The sequence below is a fragment of the Vulpes lagopus genome, chromosome 1 (assembly GCF_018345385.1).
Source record: "Vulpes lagopus strain Blue_001 chromosome 1, ASM1834538v1, whole genome shotgun sequence".
NCBI lineage: Eukaryota > Metazoa > Chordata > Mammalia > Carnivora > Canidae > Vulpes > Vulpes lagopus.
The window spans coordinates 58,592,976-58,619,625 of record NC_054824.1 but is presented as its reverse complement, the minus strand read 5'-3'; the positions used below and the strand labels follow the sequence as shown (position 1 = coordinate 58,619,625).

The following is a 26,650-nucleotide window of genomic DNA, read 5'->3' as shown; positions in this document are numbered from 1 at the left end:
TAGCGCAGACTGTGAGCTGCAAACTATTAGCCAAAGTCCTCTCTCCTTAAGCTAAAAAGGCTCTGCCCAGCGGCTTCAGTAACAGCAACAATGGAAAGATAGATTGCAGGTGCATACCTTAACCTCCTGATTGGTAAAGACCTCGACATCCACCACACAGGCAACCAGAGTGGAAACATCACAGTCCATGCTAGGGGCTGGCATTCCCCCTCCCGAATTTTCAGTCAAGAGCTCGGCGACCTCAGAGCTGTGCGTGACGGGAAGAGCCTCCAGGTGGATGTGGCCGTGGCCGGCCCGGGTGTCGCCTTGCCCTGGGGATCGCCGGCGCTCGGCACCTGGAGCCCCACTCCCTCTGCACGCACGCAGCCCGCGTCTGAGGCTGCACAGCAGAGTAATGAACGGCCCGGCTCTCTCATGGCAATGACATCACCACCAAGACTGACACGAGCTGAAGCTATTTTTTTCCCCCAAGCCTTTTATCTCTAGGCAGTGCAGTGGAGCAAATTGAACATGATTATGTGCTAAATCTGAACTCAGACTAAATCAATTCAGGCAGCGTTAGCTAGGAACTGAGTCATAGCTGTTGTTTCAGCCGAGTGCTTATGTTTGCAAAAAGCAAGGGGGAGAATCTAACACGAGAGGCTCTGCATTGGGAGGGTGGGTAAATAATTCTGCAGATGAACCTCCTGAGGTTAAGGTGTGACAATTTTCTGCCTCAGAGATGAGCAGGAAGTTGAGGCATTTTGCAAATTGCTTGGCCCCTGTTAATTGCTCTGTGCCTCTCGGAGCAGCCACACATGTTCCGGGCATCCTAATGCATCCCGGGCACAGGCTGAATAGAAATCCATTCTTGGAGTGACTGAAGAGCTGGTCGTCAGTCATTTAGGTGGCCTGGTAGGAGAAGATAATTAGAGGCTTCTGAAATTCTGTTTGAGGCACGTAAGTGCAGACCAGTAACTCTAAAAGCACCCTTCCAAGCATGAGATTTCAGGCTATCTCCAAGGTCATTCAAACCAAAAGCCATCGTGGAAAAGGAGCTACAGAAAACGTCTCATGCAGGGACAGATGGCAGAGTCTAATGGGCAAATGCACTGATGTGGGTCATTGTCAGAGCCTCGGGGCTCTATTTCGCCTGAGACTTGAATGTGTCTGGTTGCTTTTTTGGTCTTTCTTCCTGAGTGTGAATTGCTGAGGGGCAGGGCCATGGATAATTCACCTTTATATCTGAGACTTTAGTGGAGTGGAAAAAGAAGGCAATAATTGTTTAATGAATCAACCAAACAGGAATAGCCTTCTTTGACGGCAGGAGTGAGCAAAGAGAAAAGATCAGATTCATTTTTATTTTATCATTAGTTGTAAAAGTCCCAGTAGAACTCACAAACATTCTAGCAGGATCTGAACCCAGTAGGAGTGCAGTTGCATCTCTGGTGGCCATCAGAGGGTCATGATTTGCAACAGATTGGTGCCTTTCTAATACAGGATTGGACAAAGTGTTCCAATTTTGCATGCAGATGAGAAAGATGATTTTCCAGACTAAAAGTACAAGTTTTATGGTTGGTTCTCATCAGACTACATTTGGACCTAGTGTTTCCCTTCAACAAGAGATTTCCCACACTAAATGAAAACAGTCTGCAAATACAAATATTTAGATGGATGAAATTGTGTGTGTGTGTGTGTGTGTGTGTATCTGTGTGGCACTTACTATGTTATCCAGGGCACTATCGAGAATATGAAGTCATATTATGCATTTAATTTAACTGTTATTGAGTGATGACTATATGCAAAGCTCTGTACCAGATACTCTTAAGGATAAAACAATGAATTAGCAAAATTCACTATCCTCATGGAGCTTAAAATCCAGTGGAGGAGATAAGACATGGAGACACACATCTATACAATGAGGCAGTGGCAGCTGTGATGGTGGCTGAGGAGCTACAGACAGCATTTAGTGGCAGCACTGGAGAAAAAGCAATGGGTAATGAGAGCAGCTGTGGCAGGTGAGCATCAAGGAGAACGTGGCCTCTGCTCTGATCTTGAAACATGGGTAAGGAAAGGGGTGAGGCCACATTCTCCTTGATGCCCATCAGACGGGGTAGCAGACTAGAAATGCTCGGGCCAAAAAAAGAATATGTTATTTGAGGTGCAAGGCACACTGGAGCTTAAATTTGACTGGAGCCAGGGGGAGACAAGGGAGTAAGAACCAGATGACTCAAAGCCTTGACATACCCTTAGTGTCCACTCAGTTGACCATGGAATGCCAGGGAAAATTTCTGAGAAAGTAAATGGAGTTTATGTACACACAAATACAGTCAAAGTGTAATGTATATACAATGATGAATTAATTTTGAATACCACTGACATCTGTTCAAGGGTCAAAACAAAGACATAGCTATTATTTTCATATGCCATGGTGTACGCTAAAATTGACTTTTTTTTTTTAAAGTTTCATACCAGTGGCATGCTGGTGAGTGTCCAAAAATAAGCTCTCTGAAAAGAAAAGTCCAATGTGCAGTGTTTGCTGGTTTCTGTGGTGTAAATATTCTTATCATGGCTGATTTCAAGCAACTAATGATATAAAAGTCATTCAAATGTGAAGCTTGGAAGTGATGTCTATGGTCTGTTCACATCAGCTGATTGGGCTGCTTCCAGACCACTGTTTCAGTCCTGAAAACATTTCATCTGCAGAGGTTAGGTCCACCATGCATGTCCAGAGCCCATCAAGGAACAGCAAGGCAGTAGGAGTAGCGCACTGTAGTCACTGGGATCTGTGCATTCTTTCACACTTTCTATTTAGGAAAGAGCTAGAAAGGACTCACATGTGTTATTTCAAGAAAAAGAGCCCTGCTATGATAAGTCTTGGCAGGAGGACGTTAGTCTATCCAGGAAGCAGACCCACTCAAAATTGTAAAATAAGTATATTCTTCTGATGCATCCTTAGTTTCTCCCTTCTGATTTGTTTCTGCACTGAAGATTCCTTCCTGTGTTTGAGCAACCACTAACTTTATGCTTTCCTCTTTTAAAACCTCTTTTCAAGGATGTAGCTTTCAATTCATTTATATTAGCATGAAATGACTGGTAACATCACAGAGGACTCTGTATTTTAACAAGGGGACCAAATATTAAGTTGAGTAAATAGTGTTTTAGGGTGGAATTATATGCATTGAGAGGGCATACAGTGATTCTAAAATAAAATTATTGGGTTTTTAAAACAGGTTGGTTCAACAAATTGGATATATAATACAATTCAATTGCCTATACAAAAGCAGTCATTTTCCTATAGACCAGAGCCTCTAGGGGGGTTCCTTGTTAAAAGAGTGTCCTGTTTTTCTAGATAGAATGTACTTTTTATAGCTGGGGAATGATTGACAGGCTTGGAGGCATCTGGGATATGTATATAAGCACCCAGGCTGGTGACTATAAGGCCCTACATACCTTGGCTCCTCCCTGCTTTCCCATCTCATCTTATATTTTCCTGTGTGCTCTCCATGTCCCAGATCCACAGCCTTCTTGGCATTCCAAAGACGTGCCAAGCTCTTATCTCAGGGCCTTTGTACTTGCTATTGCCTTTGTCTGAACATATCCAGACCTCTTCAGGGCTCAATACTTCCTATCCTCTATCTCTCAGCTCGGATACCATCTCCTTGGAGAAACTTCCTGATCACCTAAAATAAAATGTGTACACAGGCATGCACATACACATGCACACACATAATCAATCACTATCCCAGCATCTTTGCTTTAATTTTGCTCATAGCACTTTTCACTCTCTGAAATTACTGTTCACTTATTTATTATTTATTGTGTGTTCCCCCAACTAGAATTTAATCTCCACAAAAGCAGAGATTTTTGCCTATTCTGCTCACTGCTTATTCTCAAGGGCTAGAAGAGTGCCTGACACTTAGGAGGCACTCTATTAAATATCTGATGCATGAATGGATGAGTAAATGAATGAATGCATCTTAAGAGACAAGTAGAGGGACTCAACCCAGAAGAGGTGCCTCCTGTTCCAGGAGTTTTCGGAAGGTCTTTGCAGGAAGGTATATGGGCATGAAGTTTAGTGATCACCCCCATTCCTGACAGCTGAACCCTGGCACAGCTCTGCTCAGGAGCACCCTTCCCAGCTGAAGTGGTGATAAAATCTTAGGATTTATCCAAGCCACTGCTCTTCTAATGATTGACCATATTAAGAAAGTGGATGCAACATGATACAGAAGCCTTAGGCAAAGATCACTTTCCTGCCCCTCTGGCCAGGCAATTCTTACAGTCACCTCTAAGTGGGCAGGAGAAGATGTGTACCTCTCAGGGGCAGTAGCCAAATCTGCCTTGCTAGTGAGCACAGATATTCCCATGATAGCTATGAGGTATCAAAGACTTAGCTCCTTCTATGTGTCTTTTGGGACCACTTGTTTTTAATGTTTATTACAGTAAACTACAAACATATTCAGAACAAGAGAGAATATAATAACAAGCTTTCCCATACCCACCAGCCAGGCATGAGAATAACTTTGGGAGCCAATCTTGCTTCCTGTCTACCAGTGGGTCTCGGAGTGTGGTCCCAACCAATGGCTTTAGCATCATCTGGAAACTTGTTAGAAAGGCAAACTCCTGAGTCCCACCCAAGACTGAATCAGAATCTCTAGAGGTGAGGCTGGTATCTATAGTCTAATAAGCCCTCCAGATGATTCCAATGCCAAATCTGAAAATCACTGCCACATGTCCCCACTCGCTTCCAATTATTTTGAAGCAGATGTCTGGCATCATATCATTTCAAATGTAAATATTTCAGTATATATATCTCCAAAAGATAAGGGCTCCTCTTTGGAAATCACAATACCTATTATCACACAACCCAAAAAGAAAGACTGCTTCTTCAGTTCATCAAATATCCTGCCAGTGTGTACATTGCTCCAAACTACCAATGTTCTCTTTCTTCTCATCTGCTTCCTGATCCCTCCTCAGTCCCATCCTGCTGTCTCCTTCCTTCCTTCTTTCTATCACTTGTTAAGTTTCCTCTATCTTTCCTCCAGCTAATTCAGATTCTATTTCTCACCTGAGCAAGCAAACATCCTAAACACACACCAACAGGCTTCAATGAGCTTTGTTCACATTACTCTTATGAGCAAAGTGGAGCATTTGCTCCCAAAGTTAAGAGCCATCTGCATTTATTCTTTTTCTGTGATACCCCACTTAGGTCTGGTCATCGTAGGTCAAACACATTCTCACCCCAGGTCTCTTGCAGGTGGCGTTCCTTGCCATGTTCCCCATCTAAGCAGGGCTCACTCCTCCATAGAAGGTAGGTCTCTGCTCAATAGTCCACATCAAAGAAGCCTGCCCTCATCCATCTCTCGCCAAGTAGCACCCTCTAACTTCTGCCTCTGTTTTATTTCTCTTCAAAGTACTTATCACTAACTGATGCTATACATTTATTTGTTTAGTTTCATTTTATCTCTACCATAGGAATGCAAGCTTCATGAGGGCAGGGCTCCAGTACCTTGTTCACTGTGGTTTCCCTATGTGCCTACGATGGGGCCTGGTGCACAATGAGAGCTCAACAACATGTGTTGGGTGAATGAAATATTGAATGAGTTAAATCCCTTTGCTCTGAGTGCCAGCTGAGGACAGGTGCTGCCAGGGACATGGACAAGACATAAGTGTATAAAATGGGTCCCTGTGAAGGAGAATGATCCTGGGAAGGGAGAGTGAGCCCAGTGAAGGTGCCTCAGGTCATTGGGCAATGGGATGGTGACGTGGGGGCAGGAAAGGTCCATAAGAAGTGAGAGAGACACTGAGAAGGGAGAAGGGACACAAAATCAAATGTCCCAATCTATAGCAGCCAGCCCCATGCTATGTGGCAGCTGCAATGCCCTCATTCAGGTTCAAGGACAGCCATTCCACCACTGCCCAGTTAGTACCTACTGAGGTCCTACACATCTCTGACAGCTAATCTCCAACTGGCACTCTGAGGAAGCCATCATCATTTCTTCTTTGCCTTGTTTTCTTCCCCGGTTCCCAGGGTCTTATCCCTGCTTCGATTCCCCCCTTTAAGAAGACATATCTCTCTTTTCCATCCTCTGCATCTGAATTAGATGGTTCATTTTATATGAGGCAGTGCTATGCCTAAGAAGCTGACATACTTGAAAAATGACAGGGATGGAAAGAAATAGGGTGTGTGCTTAGCATTCCTGTCTTTGGACATTCAATTCTCTGGGACCTGCTCCTCCTCCTTCCATCCTGGAGTCATCTGAGGTGGCCCTCATCAGATCAAGCCAGTCAGAATTTTTGTGAGGATTTTCCAAATCAAAACTGGGTCAGGAGAATATCAGTGATATTCTAGTATTATTCTAACCGATGCCTCCCTCTTTCCCCAAGCTAATTCTATTTCTGTCACTAACAACCAAAAAAAGTTCTAGCTAATTCACATACATACGCACGCATACACACACACACACACACACACACACACACACACACACACACACCTAGATTAAATAACAGGGGACAATAAAGTGGGAGTCATTCATCAGGTTTTCCAATTGCCTCGTTGAAACTACCCCCCTTCCCCATTTACATTAGAGGTGGGGGGATTGTTACCAACCTAAAGCCCTTCTGAAGTAACAACGGGAATCCCAGGATGGATCTCTCCAAAGAAAACCTTATAGAATCAGCTTTCCATCTCCGATGGTTTTGCCCTATTAATCCCCTTTCAGGTTTTGGAACTATCTAACTAGTATTAGGTCACCTCCTTTGAAAATCTGCAAACTGGTCTGATACCTCCCTCTACTTGCAATGTCATATTTATTATTTTATTGTGTCTCAGCTGCAACTTGGAATTTACCATCCTGTCACACATCATTTAATTAGGGCTAACCTAATCATTAGCATTGTGTTATTTAAACTTCACAATAGGCCCCATTTAGAGAGTGAGGAAGTAATTTGCCTCCGGTCAAATAGCTAGAGAGTGGTAGACCTACCTAAAATCCAAACCACTTATCTCCAAAGTCTGAACTCTTAACTTCTCTGCTACATAAACTCTGACATTCTGAAGGACAGAACATGAACACATCTGCACTCTTGAAAGCATTCTAGTAGTGATGTGAAGGTTAAATTGGAAAGTATCAAAGTCAATCTTCAAGGAGATGGTGCCAGTGACAAGAGTGGGTTTCTTATAGAGATGAAAGATTCTACCTACCAGCAAAATCAAGAAAGCCTTAGGGCGCCTGGGTGGTGTACTCTGTCAAGCTATTGACTCTTGGTTTTGGCTCAGGTCATGCAGGGTCGTGATCTCAGGGCCATGGGATTGAGCCGTGTGTCAAGCCCTATGTTGGGTTCTGTGCTTAGCATGGAGTTTGCTTGGTACTCTCTCTCTCTCTCCCTCTTCCTCTGCCCTTCCCTTCTGTGTTCTCTCTCCCTCCCTCCCTCTCTCTAAATAAATAAATCTTTTTTAAAAATCAAGAAAGCCTTTACGAAAGAGGAGGGCATTTGATATGGGTACTGGGTAGAACTAAGATGGATCCAGATCTTATGAGAAAGGTTAGGGGTTTAAAGACCAGTGTATAGGCCATTTAGTTGGAATGGGAAGTGTGAAGAGGGCCATAGGGAGTTATAAGATCTGAAGGGAGGTCATGGCCACATAGATGAGGACTTTGAATGACAGGGAAAATAGTGAGTATATTTCACTCAGTAAAGTATGGAATCTTTCAAAAGATTATGAAAATATCTGTGCATTAGGTTGAATTGGAATGAAGACAGACTAAATTTTCATAATCCATACTCTTGCCAGAAGGCACTGAGGGGCTGAATTATGGAGTTGGAATAGTAATGTAAGGAAAAGGGTGGATATAAGAAACTCCATGGGGATAGAATGTTTAGGATTTAACAGTTAATTGACTGCCAAAGTGATGGTCTAAGGATGGGGAATAACCCGAGGGAGGCAGGTTCGAGATACCAGAAAAAAAGAGAAAGGGAGGCAAGAAGAGAAGGAAATTCTGAGGTTCCAAGTCTGGGTAGATAGTGGTAACTTTATCTGCAATAACTTAGGTATGTCAGTGACAAGAGTAAAATGTGATCAATTTTATATATCCATGACAGATACAAGTCCACAGTTGTTCATTTCAATCTTTAGATAATATCATTAATCTTTACATTAGCAAAAAAAAAAAAAAGGCAAATAAAAGAAGGGTAAGGGTAAACCCTGAGATTATGACTTGTAGTGATAATAGGTGCTAGTCTTCATATATATATATATATATATATATATATATATATATACACATATACATACATATACATATATATGTACATATACATATATACATATACATATATACATATACATATATGTGTGTATATATACACATATATACATATATACATATATAATATACATATATGTATATTATATATACATATATACATATATACATATATACATATATAATATATATGATTATATATACATGTATAATCATATATATACATATATATAGAGAGATATTAATCAGGAATGGACATTACTGCAAAACTGTTCTAGTTCTGGCTTGTCAAAACTCTAGAAACATGCCCCCCACCCCAGCCCATCCTCCTTATGTTAAAACCTAAGACATGTGAAAAATAACATGCAAATCTATGAACAGTAATCATTCTGCACAACTACCTACCCTCTTTTAAAAAGGCTGAGGCTTTAGTCTGACACGTAAATACATGAAAGTATTTGATGTCCTACTTTTTATTTGAAACTAACAACTTATGAAGCACAAAAATACTTCCGGAAAAGCAAACGTACCATTTTTGGAGCTGAACTTCTAATCTTCCACCCAAGTCTGCTACTCTTCCTGTATTTTCCGTTTCAATTGTGACACCTTTCACCCAGTCACCTTGCATCACAACCCCAGTCACCTTTGATTTTCTCCACTGGCAGCCCAAAGGGCTGGTTAATCCAGAGTCTCAGTGAAGCTGTCAAAGGGCCCTGTCTCTCTGACTCTGTCTTCTGAAGGTCAATGTCATTCCAAAGCTGATTGCCAGAATAGCCGTCAGTAGCAACCACTGGTATATTTCATTCCACAACTGGTCCATTTAAGTCACCTGCTCACCTCTGAACAGGACTATGGCTGGGGCAAGGAATATGCTGATTGGCTTAAGCCAATTTGGATCCACTCTCCAGTAAAAAGTGTTGTTGGTTTTCTTTGAAGTAAGGTCGCATGAGAATGGATGGATGTGCAAGCAAGTATCAGGGTTTGGAGGAGGGTGGATGCTGGATGAGTATCTGCCAATGTCTATCAGTGTTTCAATTTTATACCTTTCAGAATAGGCTTTTGGTTGCAAATGATAGAAACTGCTCTTGGCTAACTAGCAGAAAAATAGCATATAAGGAAGTTAGCAGGTAGGTCTTACAGAATTAACAATTTTGAGAAAGACCTTCAGAAATTAGGTTGTAATGAAGAGGGTCTAAACTGCAGAAGATAACCTCCAAGATGATGCTATAGGAACAAATGAAATAGGATGCTACCACTGGAACCCACAACCATCAAACTCATCACTTCTTTTCTGCTACCCTGAGTGATATCTAACTGTTCCTGTGACTTTGTGTAATACTCTCTAATACTTCAACTGGTGAAGCCTGTGTCATGTACCCTAAGCCCAACTGCCAGGATATTTAGTTAGAGAAATGTTGGTTCCCATGGCCTCTTGGTAATAGGTGGTAGTACCAACAAGGATCATAGAGAGGAGACTTCCTCAACATAGAACAGGAGTGGGATGCTGGACGGCTTGAAATTAACAAGGGTCCACTGTCAGCCTCCTACCTACTGTGCCTCCTCACCCACTCACCTTTTTATTTAATGCCATTGGATTCATCTTTGTAGATTGAGGTCTGATATCACTCCCTTGGCTTAATATCTTCATTACTCGTAGAATTAAAAGTTTCTCTTTTTTTTTCTAATATGGTAACACCAATCTACTTCTCCAACCATTTTTTTCTAACTGCTACTCTGCACATATCCTATTTTCCAAACGAACCGAACTTCTTGATATATGTCACATTATCAAAAGTACTCTGTTTCACATAGGTTGCCTCCTAGCATTGCAATCATTCATTCATACACTCAATTCCTTCGATGATTATTTACTGAACTGAGTATGACCCAGTACACAGGCACGGGTCATACAAAGATGGCAAGGCATTATCTCCTTTTCCAAGGAGGTCATGGTAGAAGCAGTAAAGAATTATAATATGATAGGACAAGCTAGGATAGAATAGAATATTATGTAACATAAATTATATTTGCTACAAATGATGTTGCTACAAAGTAAATTGTGAACATAGGATAAGAAGTATCTAAGTTTGTCACAGAGAGGGGGCATTTAAAGAAGATTTCCCTAAGAAAGGAATATTTTGCTAAGCTTTGAAAGTTAAGTCATTTGCTAGTCTTCCAGAAGGGGAAGCAAGTAGGGAGGTGACTATTAAGTGTAGTCAGGAGCAGGGCGTTATGTAGTGAAGTATGAGAAACGATGAGTAGACTAATATTGCAGAAATTCCCAGGTGGAGTCAGATTAGGGGTAGACAGCCATGGAAAATGCACCTAGACTAGGAGGCAAAGGCCTGACTGATGATGAGTTTTGTGAGTTATAGATAAGAAATTCAATTTTGTTCCAGAGGGGGAGGGAGAGAGGGAGAGAGAACCAATGAAGGCTATAACAGTACCTTCTTGACTCTCCCTGCCTCTAATTTCACTGCTATTGAATCTTGCAAATGCTGTGCAGCCAGACAGATCTTTCTACTAAGGTAATATAATCATATTACTATCCATGAGAGTGGGGTGCAAAGTTGGAACCAGTACTATATATATATATATATATATATATATATATATATATATATATTACTATATATATATATATATATATATACACACACACACACACACACACACACAAAAGAATATTAAGGAATCATTAAAAATCCAACAGGCAAATAGGTCTCTAAGACCTTGTGCTCTAAATACCTCATGCGACCTTAGTGAAAAGTCCGCCTCCACCACTAAAATAATGCACATTACTTCCATATACATAATGAACATAAATAAATTATAGCTTTTACCCCACTATATGGTTTAAATGTTTTCTTGTATACTCAGCACTCAGCATGTTGCTAAGCATAAAGCATACAGCAAGTAATCAAGATAATGTCTGATAAATGGATAAAAGAATTCCAGAGTGAAAGACAAAACGAGCTAATGCCTTCCTCACTTCCTTTCATGGATGGATTAGTTCTGAGTTGTAATACTGTAGCAACAGCTCTATATCCTTTAGACTTTGGTACTCAGCATGAAATTCCTTGCTCCGCCACCCTATTCTTTAACTCCTCAAGCTTTGAAAGTCCTAGAGATTTACACTGGAAGAACTGAGAAGCATAGCCATGAAGTCTCTGAGGCATTTATGTGTATAAATAAAGAGAAGTGACTGAAAGCCCACCAAAGGCTTGCACTGCTTCAATAGTACAGAACTGTAGTTTCCCATTAGGACTACAGTTCCCAGTCCAAGGGTGGTCCTGTGGCTGTTTTGTCCAATGGAGTAGAAACAGAATTAATGTATGCCACTTTCAGGACCAGCCTATAAGAACTTTCTGCAGGACCCTCATTTCTCTTCTTTAAACTGATCTTTGGAGCCAAGTTTTGAAGATGGTAGAGCCTATGTCAGCCTAGGTCTCTGAATGACTGCATGGAGTACATTCCCATTCCCTTCATCATCATCCTCTACCACACTGCTAATTGGGTTTTACATGAGTGGAAAATAAAACTCTCTTCTGGTAAGCTCCTGAGATTTTAGAGCATATCTGATACAGCAAACATCATCACCCTAACTGGTACAGCCTCCATGCATACATGTGTATGTATTAAAATACAGGGAACTGAGCGGGGAAAATTAGAGAGGGAGACAAACCATGAGAGACTCCTAACTCTGGGAAACAAAGGGTTACAGAAGGGGAGGTCGGGTGGGGTGGGGTAACTGGGTGATGGGCATTGGGGAGGGCACTTGATGGGATGAGCACTGGGTGTTATACTATATGTTGGCAAACTGAACCTAAATAAAAACAAATAAAAAAATAAAAAAAGAATAAAATTTGCTTGTAATATGTAAAGGAAAAGAAAAAATACATGTCAGTGCAAAATCCAATTTTATACAGAATCAAAAACAAAATGGGGATAGAGCCAGAAGTAAGACTCTTTCATCCCTGAATGTGGAAAATCTTTCATTTTAAAATTTAATTTGAATGTCTTAAATTAGTAATTAAGCAGGTACTCGTATTGTTATTTGATGTATAATGGTCAGTATGTGTCAAGACAGAGACCAAGGGAAAAAAATGGAGTTTGATAAAAGAGCTGGAAAGCAAAAAGGATAAAATGAATAGGATCAGAAATGATTTTCTGGTAAAGTTCATAATTTTTTAAACAACTGATTTAGAAATAAACACTTATTATGATTGGTTAGATTTCAAATAAAGAAATCTAGGATTTATATAATTTTAGGATTATATGTAAGAAACATAACTTAGAAATAATGAGAAATACATTATGATTATGTCACTGGATTTGGTCAAGCTTCAGATTGCTAATGCCCCACGCTTTAAGATCTTCTCTGCCTAAAAATGTCATGTAGGGACATCAAATGGCTTGCTCTATATTTCTAAACATTCTAGGGCCAGCCTAAGAAGGAAGGCATATAAAAAAGTCAATGTTCTATCATAACTCATATCTTCTTTCATTTTACTTTCCCTTTTGTTGTGGTAAATAATAAAGCTAGAATAAAGAAAAGCAAAGAGGGAGAGGTAAGAAGCCACATGAAATGCACAAAAGAGAAGTTTCTGGTATGAAAAGATGTCAGGCTAATTATACACATTCAGTCACAAAGATTGGGGTTTGGATTGGAGATGTCTATTGGGCATGGCAATACCTTTGGAAATTTCCAAAACTTTGAGAAATCACATTCTTTCTTTGACTAAGATATGTCTTTCGAGTGTTTCCATAGAATTAGGGTATCAAAAGTAGAGAAAATAGAAGATGGCTATGGAGGATTGGCTGTAGGCTGATGGAAAAAAAGGGAAAGAAATTTTCAGGTTACTTTTCAGGCAAGCCAGGCTAGCTCATCAGTATATGTAAGGAGAGCCACAGGGAAAGGGCTATACAAAAGAATAAATATTGTGCATTTGGGTGGAGTTTTCTTTATGCTATCACTGGGACACCTGGTATGGAAGGCAAAGTGGAGAAAGATGTAGAATTCCAGCAGTGAAATCATAAATAAACTTATTAAAGAGAGTTTTCAATGAGCATGGCACTGTGATATGCATTTGAATTTTGGGTGCTGTTACTTTTGCTGGACTATAAATCAAGTTTTCAATACTCTGCTTGTAAGAATGTAACTTGGGATAATCTTTTTTGGAATTCAAGAGGCTTTAAAAAAGAAATAAAGCACATGGAGTGCCTGAGTGTCTCAGTTGGTTAATTGTCTGCCTTCATTCAGCTCAAGTCATGATCCTGGGGTCCTGGGATCAAGCCCCACACTGCACTCCTTGCTCAGCAGGGAGTCTGCTTCTCCCTCTCCCCCCTTCCACTACCCTCTTGTGCTCTCTCAATGTGTGCTCTCTCTCTCTCTTAAATAAATTTTTAAAATCTATAAATAAATAAATAAATAAATAAATAAATAAATAAATAAATAAATCATACAGAAACTTCCACTTCCTATTAAATACAGAAAGTGCAAGAAACCATTGTTTCACTCTGTCAAAAAGAATAAGCCACATGAACTGTGAAATCACCAATTTTTAATCACCCCCATAAGAGATTTAATGAAAAACAAACCTAAGTGAACTCTATTTCATAAAGTAATGAGACCTTTTCATGAGAGAAGAAATATACATATGTTTTCATCTTTCATGTAATAGTGGGAAAAAAAAGAATTTACCAAAGGCAGGTATAAGGAAAGCCAAGACAAACGCCTCAAAAACTATTATGGTTTCATGTGGGCTAGAATAATGGATTTGAATCCCAAAGAGTCCCAGACAAAGAGTGTGTTATAAAGTCAGTACTTTATCAAGACCAAAACTAAAATAAAGAAAAAGAGATTTGTGGGACACTATAATGTATTAAAGTATAAGTCCCAAAAGTAGAAGAGAGAAGGATGCAGAAGAAATATTTGAAAAGAAAATGGCCAAGATTTTCTGTAAATTCATTAAGGATGTCAATGCATACCTCCAAGAGGCTCATTAAACTTCAAGATGAGCACACTTAAACACAGTATAGTTGAACTCCTAAAATTCAAAACTAAAGAGAAATATTTAAAGGAAGAGGAGGAAAAAGACATATTACACACAGGAGAACAGCAATGAAAATGACAACAGACTTGTTATGAGAAATGATGGTGGCCATAATGCAATGGAACAACATATTTAAAGTAAAGACATAAAAGTGATTAACTATTGACCAAAATTTGTATATCTAATAAAAAATTACTTTCAAATGTGAAGGCAGACACTTATCTGATGTTTGTGAAAATGTCAAATAGTATAGTCACTTTGGAAACAGTTTGGTAGTTCCTGAGAAAGTTAAACATTAGTTTAAAATATGGCCCAGAAATTCTATTACCAGGTGTTTACTCAAGAGAAATGAAGACATATGTTGGTATAAAGGCATGTATGCAAATGTTCATAGTAGCATTATTAAAACAGTGAAAAATTAGAAACAATATAAATGTCTATCAGCTGGTTAATGGATAATCAAAATGTAGTATAGTCATATAATAAAATATATATTATTCACCTGTAGAAAGGAATGAGTGAACTACTGACATGCTATAACATCATTAAGCCTCACAAAAGAATATTAAGGAATCATTAAAAATCCAACAGGCAAATAGGTCTCTAAGACCTTGTGCTCTAAATACCTCATGCGACCTTAGTGAAAAGTCCGCCTCCACCACTAAAATAATGCACATTACTTCCATATACATAATGAACATAAATAAATTATAGCTTTTACCCCACTATATGGTTTAAATGTTTTCTTGTATACTCAGCACTCAGCATGTTGCTAAGCATAAAGCATACAGCAAGTAATCAAGATAATGTCTGATAAATGGATAAAAGAATTCCAGAGTGAAAGACAAAACGAGCTAATGCCTTCCTCACTTCCTTTCATGGATGGATTAGTTCTGAGTTGTAATACTGTAGCAACAGCTCTATATCCTTTAGACTTTGGTACTCAGCATGAAATTCCTTGCTCCGCCACCCTATTCTTTAACTCCTCAAGCTTTGAAAGTCCTAGAGATTTACACTGGAAGAACTGAGAAGCATAGCCATGAAGTCTCTGAGGCATTTATGTGTATAAATAAAGAGAAGTGACTGAAAGCCCACCAAAGGCTTGCACTGCTTCAATAGTACAGAACTGTAGTTTCCCATTAGGACTACAGTTCCCAGTCCAAGGGTGGTCCTGTGGCTGTTTTGTCCAATGGAGTAGAAACAGAATTAATGTATGCCACTTTCAGGACCAGCCTATAAGAACTTTCTGCAGGACCCTCATTTCTCTTCTTTAAACTGATCTTTGGAGCCAAGTTTTGAAGATGGTAGAGCCTATGTCAGCCTAGGTCTCTGAATGACTGCATGGAGTACATTCCCATTCCCTTCATCATCATCCTCTACCACACTGCTAATTGGGTTTTACATGAGTGGAAAATAAAACTCTCTTCTGGTAAGCTCCTGAGATTTTAGAGCATATCTGATACAGCAAACATCATCACCCTAACTGGTACAGCCTCCATGCATACATGTGTATGTATTAAAATACAGGGAACTGAGCGGGGAAAATTAGAGAGGGAGACAAACCATGAGAGACTCCTAACTCTGGGAAACAAAGGGTTACAGAAGGGGAGGTCGGGTGGGGTGGGGTAACTGGGTGATGGGCATTGGGGAGGGCACTTGATGGGATGAGCACTGGGTGTTATACTATATGTTGGCAAACTGAACCTAAATAAAAACAAATAAAAAAATAAAAAAAGAATAAAATTTGCTTGTAATATGTAAAGGAAAAGAAAAAATACATGTCAGTGCAAAATCCAATTTTATACAGAATCAAAAACAAAATGGGGATAGAGCCAGAAGTAAGACTCTTTCATCCCTGAATGTGGAAAATCTTTCATTTTAAAATTTAATTTGAATGTCTTAAATTAGTAATTAAGCAGGTACTCGTATTGTTATTTGATGTATAATGGTCAGTATGTGTCAAGACAGAGACCAAGGGAAAAAAATGGAGTTTGATAAAAGAGCTGGAAAGCAAAAAGGATAAAATGAATAGGATCAGAAATGATTTTCTGGTAAAGTTCATAATTTTTTAAACAACTGATTTAGAAATAAACACTTATTATGATTGGTTAGATTTCAAATAAAGAAATCTAGGATTTATATAATTTTAGGATTATATGTAAGAAACATAACTTAGAAATAATGAGAAATACATTATGATTATGTCACTGGATTTGGTCAAGCTTCAGATTGCTAATGCCCCACGCTTTAAGATCTTCTCTGCCTAAAAATGTCATGTAGGGACATCAAATGGCTTGCTCTATATTTCTAAACATTCTAGGGCCAGCCTAAGAAGGAAGGCATATAAAAAAGTCAATGTTCTATCATAACTCATATCTTCTTTCATTTTACTTTCCCTTTTGTTGTGGTAAATAATAAAGCTAGAATAAAGAAAAGCAAAGAGGGAGAGGTAAGAAGCCACATGAAATGCACAAAAGAGAAGTTTCTGGTATGAAAAGATGTCAGGCTAATTATACACATTCAGTCACAAAGATTGGGGTTTGGATTGGAGATGTCTATTGGGCATGGCAATACCTTTGGAAATTTCCAAAACTTTGAGAAATCACATTCTTTCTTTGACTAAGATATGTCTTTCGAGTGTTTCCATAGAATTAGGGTATCAAAAGTAGAGAAAATAGAAGATGGCTATGGAGGATTGGCTGTAGGCTGATGGAAAAAAAGGGAAAGAAATTTTCAGGTTACTTTTCAGGCAAGCCAGGCTAGCTCATCAGTATATGTAAGGAGAGCCACAGGGAAAGGGCTATACAAAAGAATAAATATTGTGCATTTGGGTGGAGTTTTCTTTATGCTATCACTGGGACACCTGGTATGGAAGGCAAAGTGGAGAAAGATGTAGAATTCCAGCAGTGAAATCATAAATAAACTTATTAAAGAGAGTTTTCAATGAGCATGGCACTGTGATATGCATTTGAATTTTGGGTGCTGTTACTTTTGCTGGACTATAAATCAAGTTTTCAATACTCTGCTTGTAAGAATGTAACTTGGGATAATCTTTTTTGGAATTCAAGAGGCTTTAAAAAAGAAATAAAGCACATGGAGTGCCTGAGTGTCTCAGTTGGTTAATTGTCTGCCTTCATTCAGCTCAAGTCATGATCCTGGGGTCCTGGGATCAAGCCCCACACTGCACTCCTTGCTCAGCAGGGAGTCTGCTTCTCCCTCTCCCCCCTTCCACTACCCTCTTGTGCTCTCTCAATGTGTGCTCTCTCTCTCTCTTAAATAAATTTTTAAAATCTATAAATAAATAAATAAATAAATAAATAAATAAATAAATAAATAAATCATACAGAAACTTCCACTTCCTATTAAATACAGAAAGTGCAAGAAACCATTGTTTCACTCTGTCAAAAAGAATAAGCCACATGAACTGTGAAATCACCAATTTTTAATCACCCCCATAAGAGATTTAATGAAAAACAAACCTAAGTGAACTCTATTTCATAAAGTAATGAGACCTTTTCATGAGAGAAGAAATATACATATGTTTTCATCTTTCATGTAATAGTGGGAAAAAAAAGAATTTACCAAAGGCAGGTATAAGGAAAGCCAAGACAAACGCCTCAAAAACTATTATGGTTTCATGTGGGCTAGAATAATGGATTTGAATCCCAAAGAGTCCCAGACAAAGAGTGTGTTATAAAGTCAGTACTTTATCAAGACCAAAACTAAAATAAAGAAAAAGAGATTTGTGGGACACTATAATGTATTAAAGTATAAGTCCCAAAAGTAGAAGAGAGAAGGATGCAGAAGAAATATTTGAAAAGAAAATGGCCAAGATTTTCTGTAAATTCATTAAGGATGTCAATGCATACCTCCAAGAGGCTCATTAAACTTCAAGATGAGCACACTTAAACACAGTATAGTTGAACTCCTAAAATTCAAAACTAAAGAGAAATATTTAAAGGAAGAGGAGGAAAAAGACATATTACACACAGGAGAACAGCAATGAAAATGACAACAGACTTGTTATGAGAAATGATGGTGGCCATAATGCAATGGAACAACATATTTAAAGTAAAGACATAAAAGTGATTAACTATTGACCAAAATTTGTATATCTAATAAAAAATTACTTTCAAATGTGAAGGCAGACACTTATCTGATGTTTGTGAAAATGTCAAATAGTATAGTCACTTTGGAAACAGTTTGGTAGTTCCTGAGAAAGTTAAACATTAGTTTAAAATATGGCCCAGAAATTCTATTACCAGGTGTTTACTCAAGAGAAATGAAGACATATGTTGGTATAAAGGCATGTATGCAAATGTTCATAGTAGCATTATTAAAACAGTGAAAAATTAGAAACAATATAAATGTCTATCAGCTGGTTAATGGATAATCAAAATGTAGTATAGTCATATAATAAAATATATATTATTCACCTGTAGAAAGGAATGAGTGAACTACTGACATGCTATAACATCATTAAGCCTCACAAACATTTGCTAAATGTAAGGAAGCAAAAGATCACATGCATGATTTCATTTATATGAAATGTCCATAAAAATAGATTAATGATTGCCTGCAGGTGTGGGTGAAAAGGGCACTGTCTGTAAATGGGCATAAAGAAACTTTTGGGGGGGAATGAAAACATTCTAAAACTGGATTTGGGTGATGGTTGTACAACCCTAAAAGCTTACTAATAATCATTGAATTGTACATTTAAGATAGATGAGTTTTATGGAATGTAATTTATGCCTCCATAAAGTTGTTAAACAATATGAAGACAAAATAAAGCAAAACATATTCAACAATAAAAAAGAATAAAAGAACTTATCCACTACTCATCTGAGCTACTAGAAATGATAAATAATATTCTTTCTATTGAAGGGAAGTAATCCCCAGTGGAAACCTAGATTGACAGAAAAGGATGAAAAAGTACTAGAGGGGTAAATTTATGGGTAAATATACAAGACCTTTATATTATATTTATTTTAAAGTTCTTTTTTTAAAGGTTTTATTATTTATTCATGAGACACACACACACACACACACACACACACACACACACACACACACACACTCACAGAGAGGCAGCAACACAGGCAGAAGAAGAAGCAGGATCCATACAGGGAGCCTGATGTGGGACTTGATCCTGGGTGTCCAGGATCAGGCCCTGGGCTGAAGGCAGCACTAAACTGCTGAGCCACCCGGGCTGCCCTATTTTAAAATTCTTTAAAGGATGATTCATTATTTAAAGTAATATAACAATAATGAATTGTAGGGTTTACAGCATATGCAGAAGTTAATTCTATGACAAGAGTACAATGATTGAGTAGGTGAGAAAGGAATTACGTTGTAATGTTCTTACTTTGTGAAGTAATATAATATTATTGAAAGTAGACTGTGATATACTAAAGATGCATATTGTAGTCTCTACAATACAAACAATCATAAAAAATAACACAAGGAGGACTAGCTAAAAAGTCCACAGAAAGGGATCAAATGGAATACTAAAAAAATAATTGATTTATCCAAGAGATGGAAGTAAAGGAGAACCAGAGTAACACACACCAGATGGAACAAATAGAAGACAAATGCCAAGATGGTATACTTAAACACAACCATACTGATAATCACCTTAAATGTGACTGGATTATAAACCCTTAAATTATAAGGTAGAAAACATCACACTAGATAAGAAAGCAAGAAAGCAAGAATCTTTATATCTATATCCATACATGTGTGTATGAAACTTATTTTAAATCTAAAGACACAGACTACTTAAAAGTAAAAGATTAAAAAAATATAAACTATGCAAATAGTAAGTTTAAGAAACTTGGGTGTGGCTATATTAGTATCCCATAAAATAGACTTTAAGATAAAGAGAACTAACAGAGATGGGGATATAAGAATAGATATTTTATCATCTTAAAATCAAGAGAATATAAACTTTTCTTTGTCTCTGTCTTTATTTTATTTTTTATTTTTTTTGTCTCTGTCTTTAAATATCTTAACTCAGCCTGCCCTTTTCTTTTCTTATGTTTCTGGGATACAAAAAAAGATTACATTCAAGAAAAATATAATAATCTTAGTTATGAATGTAGTTAATAACAAAAATTCAAAATATGTGAAGCAGGATTTGATCGAGCTAAAGGGAGAAATACAGATCTACAATTATGGTTGGATATCTTACAATAGAAATTAGTAGAAAATTAATTCAGGAATTAATGGAGATTAGTAGAAAAAATAAAATCCTCTCAAATTAATAAAGAAAAAATTAGTAGAGATAAAGAACATTGAATGACTTCACAAACCAATTTGACCTAATTGACATTTATAGAATGCTGTATACAACAACTGCAGAAATACACATTCTTTTCAGATGTACATAGAACATTCCCCATGACAGACCATATGGTGCATTATAAAACAAATATCACAAAGTTGAAAAGGATCAAAATCACATAGATCACAAGTTCTCAAAATATGGTCCTGGGACCCTGTAGGGGTATTCAAAGTATTGACACATAATTTTTCTTTTATTCTCATTTTCTCATGAGTGTATAGTGGAGTTTTCCAAGAGGCTGACTGACTTGTGATACCACAACAGATTGTATGAAGAAGTGTGAAAATCCAGTTGTTTTCCACTAAGTAAGGCATTAAAGAGGTTTACAAAAAAAAAATAGAAGTCAATCTCACTCTGTTCACTTTTTTTTTTTGTTTTGGAAAATATAATTATTTTTCATAAAAATGTTATTTACATTAAAATGTTATTTTTAAATGACTTAGTAAATATTTTTAAACTTCTGTTTTAATATATGATAGGATAAATATAAATAGATGTAACACACATAAATGAAAGTTCTTTGGGATCTTCCATAATTTTTAGGAGTATAAGGACGGTGAGACCAAAAGTGGTGATAAGCACTGATATGGAATATATTCCCTGAACACAATGTAATTAAATTAGAAGTCAATAAAAATAAGACATGTAAAAACTCCTAAGTATTTGGAAATAAGACAATACTCTTATGAATAATTATTCAAAGAAGAAATGTAATGGAAAATTTATTAAAAAAAGATTTTAAACCAAATGATAGTGACACAATATAGCAAAATTTGTGGGATATAGCCAAGGCAGTACTTAGAGGGAAATATATGGCTTTAAATGCCTATATTGAAAAGAACAGTAAAATTAATAAACTAAGCACCAATTTTGCAAAAGACCATTCAGAAAATAGAGTGGGAAGGAATACTGGCCAACTCATTTCATGAGGGCAGCATAATCTTGATGCCAAAGATTGTTAAAGACGTTAAAGCAAATATGCATAATATTTTATTGATAATATGTTTAGAAATCTCTTATAAATATTTATGTGTAAGAATTCTAATACTAAAAATATATGTCCAACCATTAGGGACCATTTAAATAAATTATGACCAATTTATAGGGTGAGACATTATGCATCTATTAAAAGTATGTTCTCAAGGGAATTTATGACACGGGAAAAGACTAAGTAAAAAAATGTAGTCTGATCCCATTACTATATATAATATACCTACATAGAAAAATTTTGGAGAGAAATGCACCAAAACATTACCAGTGCCTAACTCTAGATTGGAGGGATTGCTAGTAATTTTGTTTTCATCTTTTATTTTGCTGTATTTTCCAAATCCTCTGTGATATAAACAGGCCGCTTTAACAATAGGAAAAAACCCCAATCACTTGTTTAAGCAAAAATGTGGATAATGCATTACACCATAATTCACAAAATGATATTTCTCTGAAGAACCTTTGAAATCAATCAGTTTTATGTCTGCATTTTATAGACAGGAAATTGAGTTCTCCCTCCTGGGTGGACATATGTAATTTGTACATCAGGTCATGCATCAAGTCAGTGATAGAATCAAATCTAGAATCTGGATCCCCCTCCTCCCAATACCATGCCTCTCACTTTAGGGCACAATGTGAAGAAACTGACATTGTTGTCAGGTATACAATGTAATCTGATATAATCACTGACTGGTCTTTGGCCTGTGACACCAGGAGATTGAGTCTGGTTTATACTGTAAGTTCAAACGTCAAATATTTAAACTTATGCTTACAAGTATATTATTAACCAATAAAAATGTAAGGGATAAGTAACTTTTATATAAAATTTTATATTTTATAAGGGAATAGATTTTTCCTATCTAAATTTTAATATTTTTCCATGTTACCTAAAATATTCCAATTCACTAAAATCTCATGATAAGAAATTATAATTAGAAAAAAGAAAACCATAGCTGGGGGCATCACAATGCCAGATTTCAGGTTGTACTACAAAGCTGTGGTCATCAAGACAGTGTGGTACTGGCACAAAAACAGACACATAGATCAATGGAACAGAATAGAGAACCCAAAAGTGGACCCTGAAATGTATGGTCATCTAATATTCGATAAAGGAGGAAAGACTATCCATTGGAAGAAAGACAGTCTCTTCAATAAATGGTGCTGGGAAAATTGGACATCCACATGCAGAAGAATGAAACTGGACCACTCTCTTTCACCATACACAAAGATAAACTCAAAATGGATGAGAGATCTAAATGTGAGACAAGAGTCCATCAAAATCATAGAAGAGAACACAGGCAACACCCTCTTTGAACTCGGCCACAGTAACTTCTTGCAAGATACATCCACAAAGGCAAAAGAAACAAAAGCAAAAATGAACTATTGGGACTTCATCAAGATAAGAAGCTTTTGCACAGCAAAGGATACAGTCAACAAAACTAAAAGACAACCTACAGAATGGGAGAAGATATTTGCAAATGACATATCAGATAAAGGGCTAGTTTCCAAAATCTATAAAGAACTTATTAAACTCAACACCAAAGAAACAAACAATCCAATCATGAAATGGACAAAAGACATGAAGAGAAATCTCACAGAGGAAGACATGGACATGGCCAACATGCACATGAGAAAATGCTCCGCATCACTTGCCATCAGGGAAATACAAATCAAAACCACAATGAGATACCACCTCACACCAGTGAGAATGGGGAAAATTAACAAGGCAGGAAACAACAAATGTTGGAGAGGATGCGGAGAAAAGGGAACCCTCTTACACTGTTGGTGGGAATGTGAACTGGTGCAGCCACTCTGGAAAACTGTGTGGAGGTTCCTCAAAGAGTTAAAAATGGACCTGCCCTACGACCCAGCAATTGCACTGTTGGGGATTTACCCCAAAGACTCAGATGCAATGAAACGTCGGGACACCTGCACCCCGATGTTTCTATCAGCAATGGCCACAATAGCCAAACTGTGGAAGGAGCCTCGGTGTCCATCGAAAGATGAATGGATAAAGAAGATGTGGTCTATGTATACAATGGAATATTACTCAGCAATTAGAAACGACAAATACCCACCATTTGCTTCAACGTGGATGGAACTGGAGGGTATTATGCTGAGTGAAATAAGTCAATCGGAGAAGGACAAACAGTGTATGTTCTCATTCATTTGGGGAATATGAATAATAGTGAAAGGGAATATAAAGGAAGGGAAAAGAAATGTTGGGAAATATCAGGAAGGGAGACAGAACATAAAGACTCCTAACCCGGGGAAACGAACTAGGGGTGGTGGAAGGGGAGGAGGGCGGGTGTTGGAGGGGAATGGGTGACGGGCACTGAGGTGGACACTTGACGGGATGAGCACTGGGTGTTTTTCTGTATGTTGGTAAATTGAACACCAATAAAAATTAATTTAAAAAAAAAGAAATTATAATTAGAATTGTCAACTGCACAAAAAGAGCTGAATATCAAAGAATTCTGCCAAAAGAAAAAAAAAAAGAAAAAAAAAAACAATCAGTGTTCAAAGTGTCTAAGTTTCACTCAATGAAAGGTTCACTTAAAGATCATTCCTGCATCCAGAATTTGGATTGACTCACTAAGAGATGTCTGTTGAATAAAAACTTTTTAAAAGAACAGAAGGTATATATCTCTTTTTTGGCATATGAATGAGTAAATTGAATCTGTGTGAGAATGAAAAATCAAGACCTTTTATTGTTCAAAGTCTGAAGAGGACAGCTTGGCTATTTGTAAGACCTGAGCAGAATACTATCTTGTGATTTAAACCAAAGCAGCCATCATTTTCAACCACAAAGAGTAGATTTCCACAGACAGCACATCTAGTAAAGCAACTGAAAAAATGTTTGTATGACTTTCTGCATTGAGGAAATTAAACAACCAATTTGTAGTGAATCTAAGGTGACTGACCCAGTTTCAGTAGACAATGAGAGAATGCTTTTTAATTCTTTAAGTATCTAATAAAAGGAGAAAAGAAATCCACATCCAATGGCAGGATTAGTATGTCAGATCACATTCTCCATGATATGACTGGATAAAAGAGGCTGATGTGTATGTCTTCTGTCCTCAAACAGTTATTAAGTGAAATAAGAATCCTAAGTGACAGCTAGATTTTCTCTGAGGTTCAGGGAACATCTTTTGGGGCAATGGGCTCTGGGACTTCTTTCTATTCCAAGCCTGTTTTGAGGGGCTTCCCTGCTTCCCCACTGGTTCTGAAGCCCCACTCAGTACCCTTCACACACCCAAAAAGCTTTTTTCTGTCATATCTGACCCTGTCTACATAAGCCTTTATCATTCAGTCAACATCTACTTGGAAGCACATTGGCCTGGGAATCAGGGTGCAGATTTAGTCTCTGTTTTGCTCCCTATGCTTGGCTTGAATGCCAAAAGTCATTTACTACCTCTAGCCTTTCATTTCCTCAACTGTTAGATGAGTGGGTTGGGTGAGGCAGGAAGAGCAACTTGGAGTGCCCTGCTGAGACAGATTCTGAGGTTGTCTCCAGAGCTCTCACAAAAGAACATTCAATCAGCAATGTCAGCCAGTGATGTAGAGGAGAATGGTGACAACAAACCGTCCGATCTGAAATGCAGGGTGTTGAGTGACACCTAAGTAAGACATTCTCCCCAAATTATTACCACTATTCTCTCTCCCTTACTACAGATAATTGAAGACTGTCTATCCCATATCCCAATATTGCTTGCTACCCACCATTAGGTATACTGACATTGCATTTACATTGTAAAGGCAAATATTGTGAATTCTATTTCACAATAAGAAAATTCAGTCAGAAAGTGAGCCATTTTCTCCAAACTGTACAGTAAACCCAGAACAATCACTAAATTTAGGAACATTCTTTCACTAATAAAAATCTTATGCATCATATTTACTTGTTTCACAGCTTGTATTATATATATATATATATACCATGTGCAAGTACTGGATGAGCCGCTAACAAGGGGAGAGAAAGAAGAGAGGCAGGAAGAATAACTAAGGATTCCCAGTCTCAGTAAGTTTTAAATCTAGTAGGCAAGAGATATCCACAGATAGCAGAGGTCAACACACAGATGCCCATCTCAGAAGATGACAGCACTCTTCACACTGGAGTCCTCCTTGCTTCTTCTCTCCCTCATCCACATCCAAACCATATGCAAATCCTGTTGATGGAACCTTCAAAGTCTATCTCAACTCTAACCATTCTTGCCTCTTCCACCCCTAACACCCTGGTTCAAACCATTATCTTCTCTCACATGGGCCAATGTCAGAGCCTCCGGACTAGTCTCCTGGCTTTCCCTCTGGTTCTAATACAGTCTATTCCATACAGAGGCCAGAAATATACACCTTTACAGAAGCCAATAATCAGTTCATGCCATTCCCTACTCTCACCTCCCAATAACATCCTACTACACTGAGGACAAGATCCAAACCTTCATCATGGTCTAAAGAACTTACCTCATCTGTTCCTTGCCCCCACTTGAGCTGATTTTCCACTCCTCTGCTCCTTCTTTACTATGTTCCAGCCATTAAGATGTTCTTGCTGTTGCTTTAAACCACCAAGCATATTCCTTACCCCAGGGCCCTTGTACTGTTGCTTGCTTTGCATGGAATGCAAACCTCCAGACCTTCACAGGACTCCTTCACTTCATTCAGGCCTGTCTTTGAATGTCACCTCTTCAGAGGGGCCTTTCCTTACCATCCTGTCTAAAATAGCACCGGCCCATTCTCTAACACCTTATCCTGCTTTATTTTTCCCAGGTGCACTTAATACCACCCACCACATCATGCATATCATACTTCTTTTTACTGGTCTCTCCATTAGTATGTAAAATCTATGAGGGCAGAAACATGAAAGTTTGCATTCACTGCTGCGGGCCCCACATCTATAATAGTGGGTGGCATGCACGTAGTAGTTCATCAACAAATACCTGTTCAACAAATGAATGAATGTAGGAAATAGCTAGAAATTGGGAGAAAAATCTGATACTGAACATCAAGGAGCA

The 26,650-nt window shown here is 37.9% G+C and overlaps 1 protein-coding gene across 2 annotated transcripts in view; it reads right to left on the bottom strand.

Moving 5' to 3' along the window:
- Positions 1-26,650, bottom strand: part of RCAN2 (regulator of calcineurin 2) — a 266,978-nt gene that overhangs the window by 95,983 nt on the left and 144,345 nt on the right. Inside the window, exon 1 of one of the 2 annotated variants that reach the window (XM_041765404.1) lies at positions 118-410. The exons of the other annotated variant lie outside the window; for it this stretch is intronic. Within the exon in view, the coding sequence (XP_041621338.1) occupies positions 118-204 (87 nt within the window). The 5' untranslated portion in view covers positions 205-410. Of the gene's footprint in view, positions 1-117; positions 411-26,650 lie in introns of those variants that run through there. 2 annotated transcript variants of the gene reach the window in all.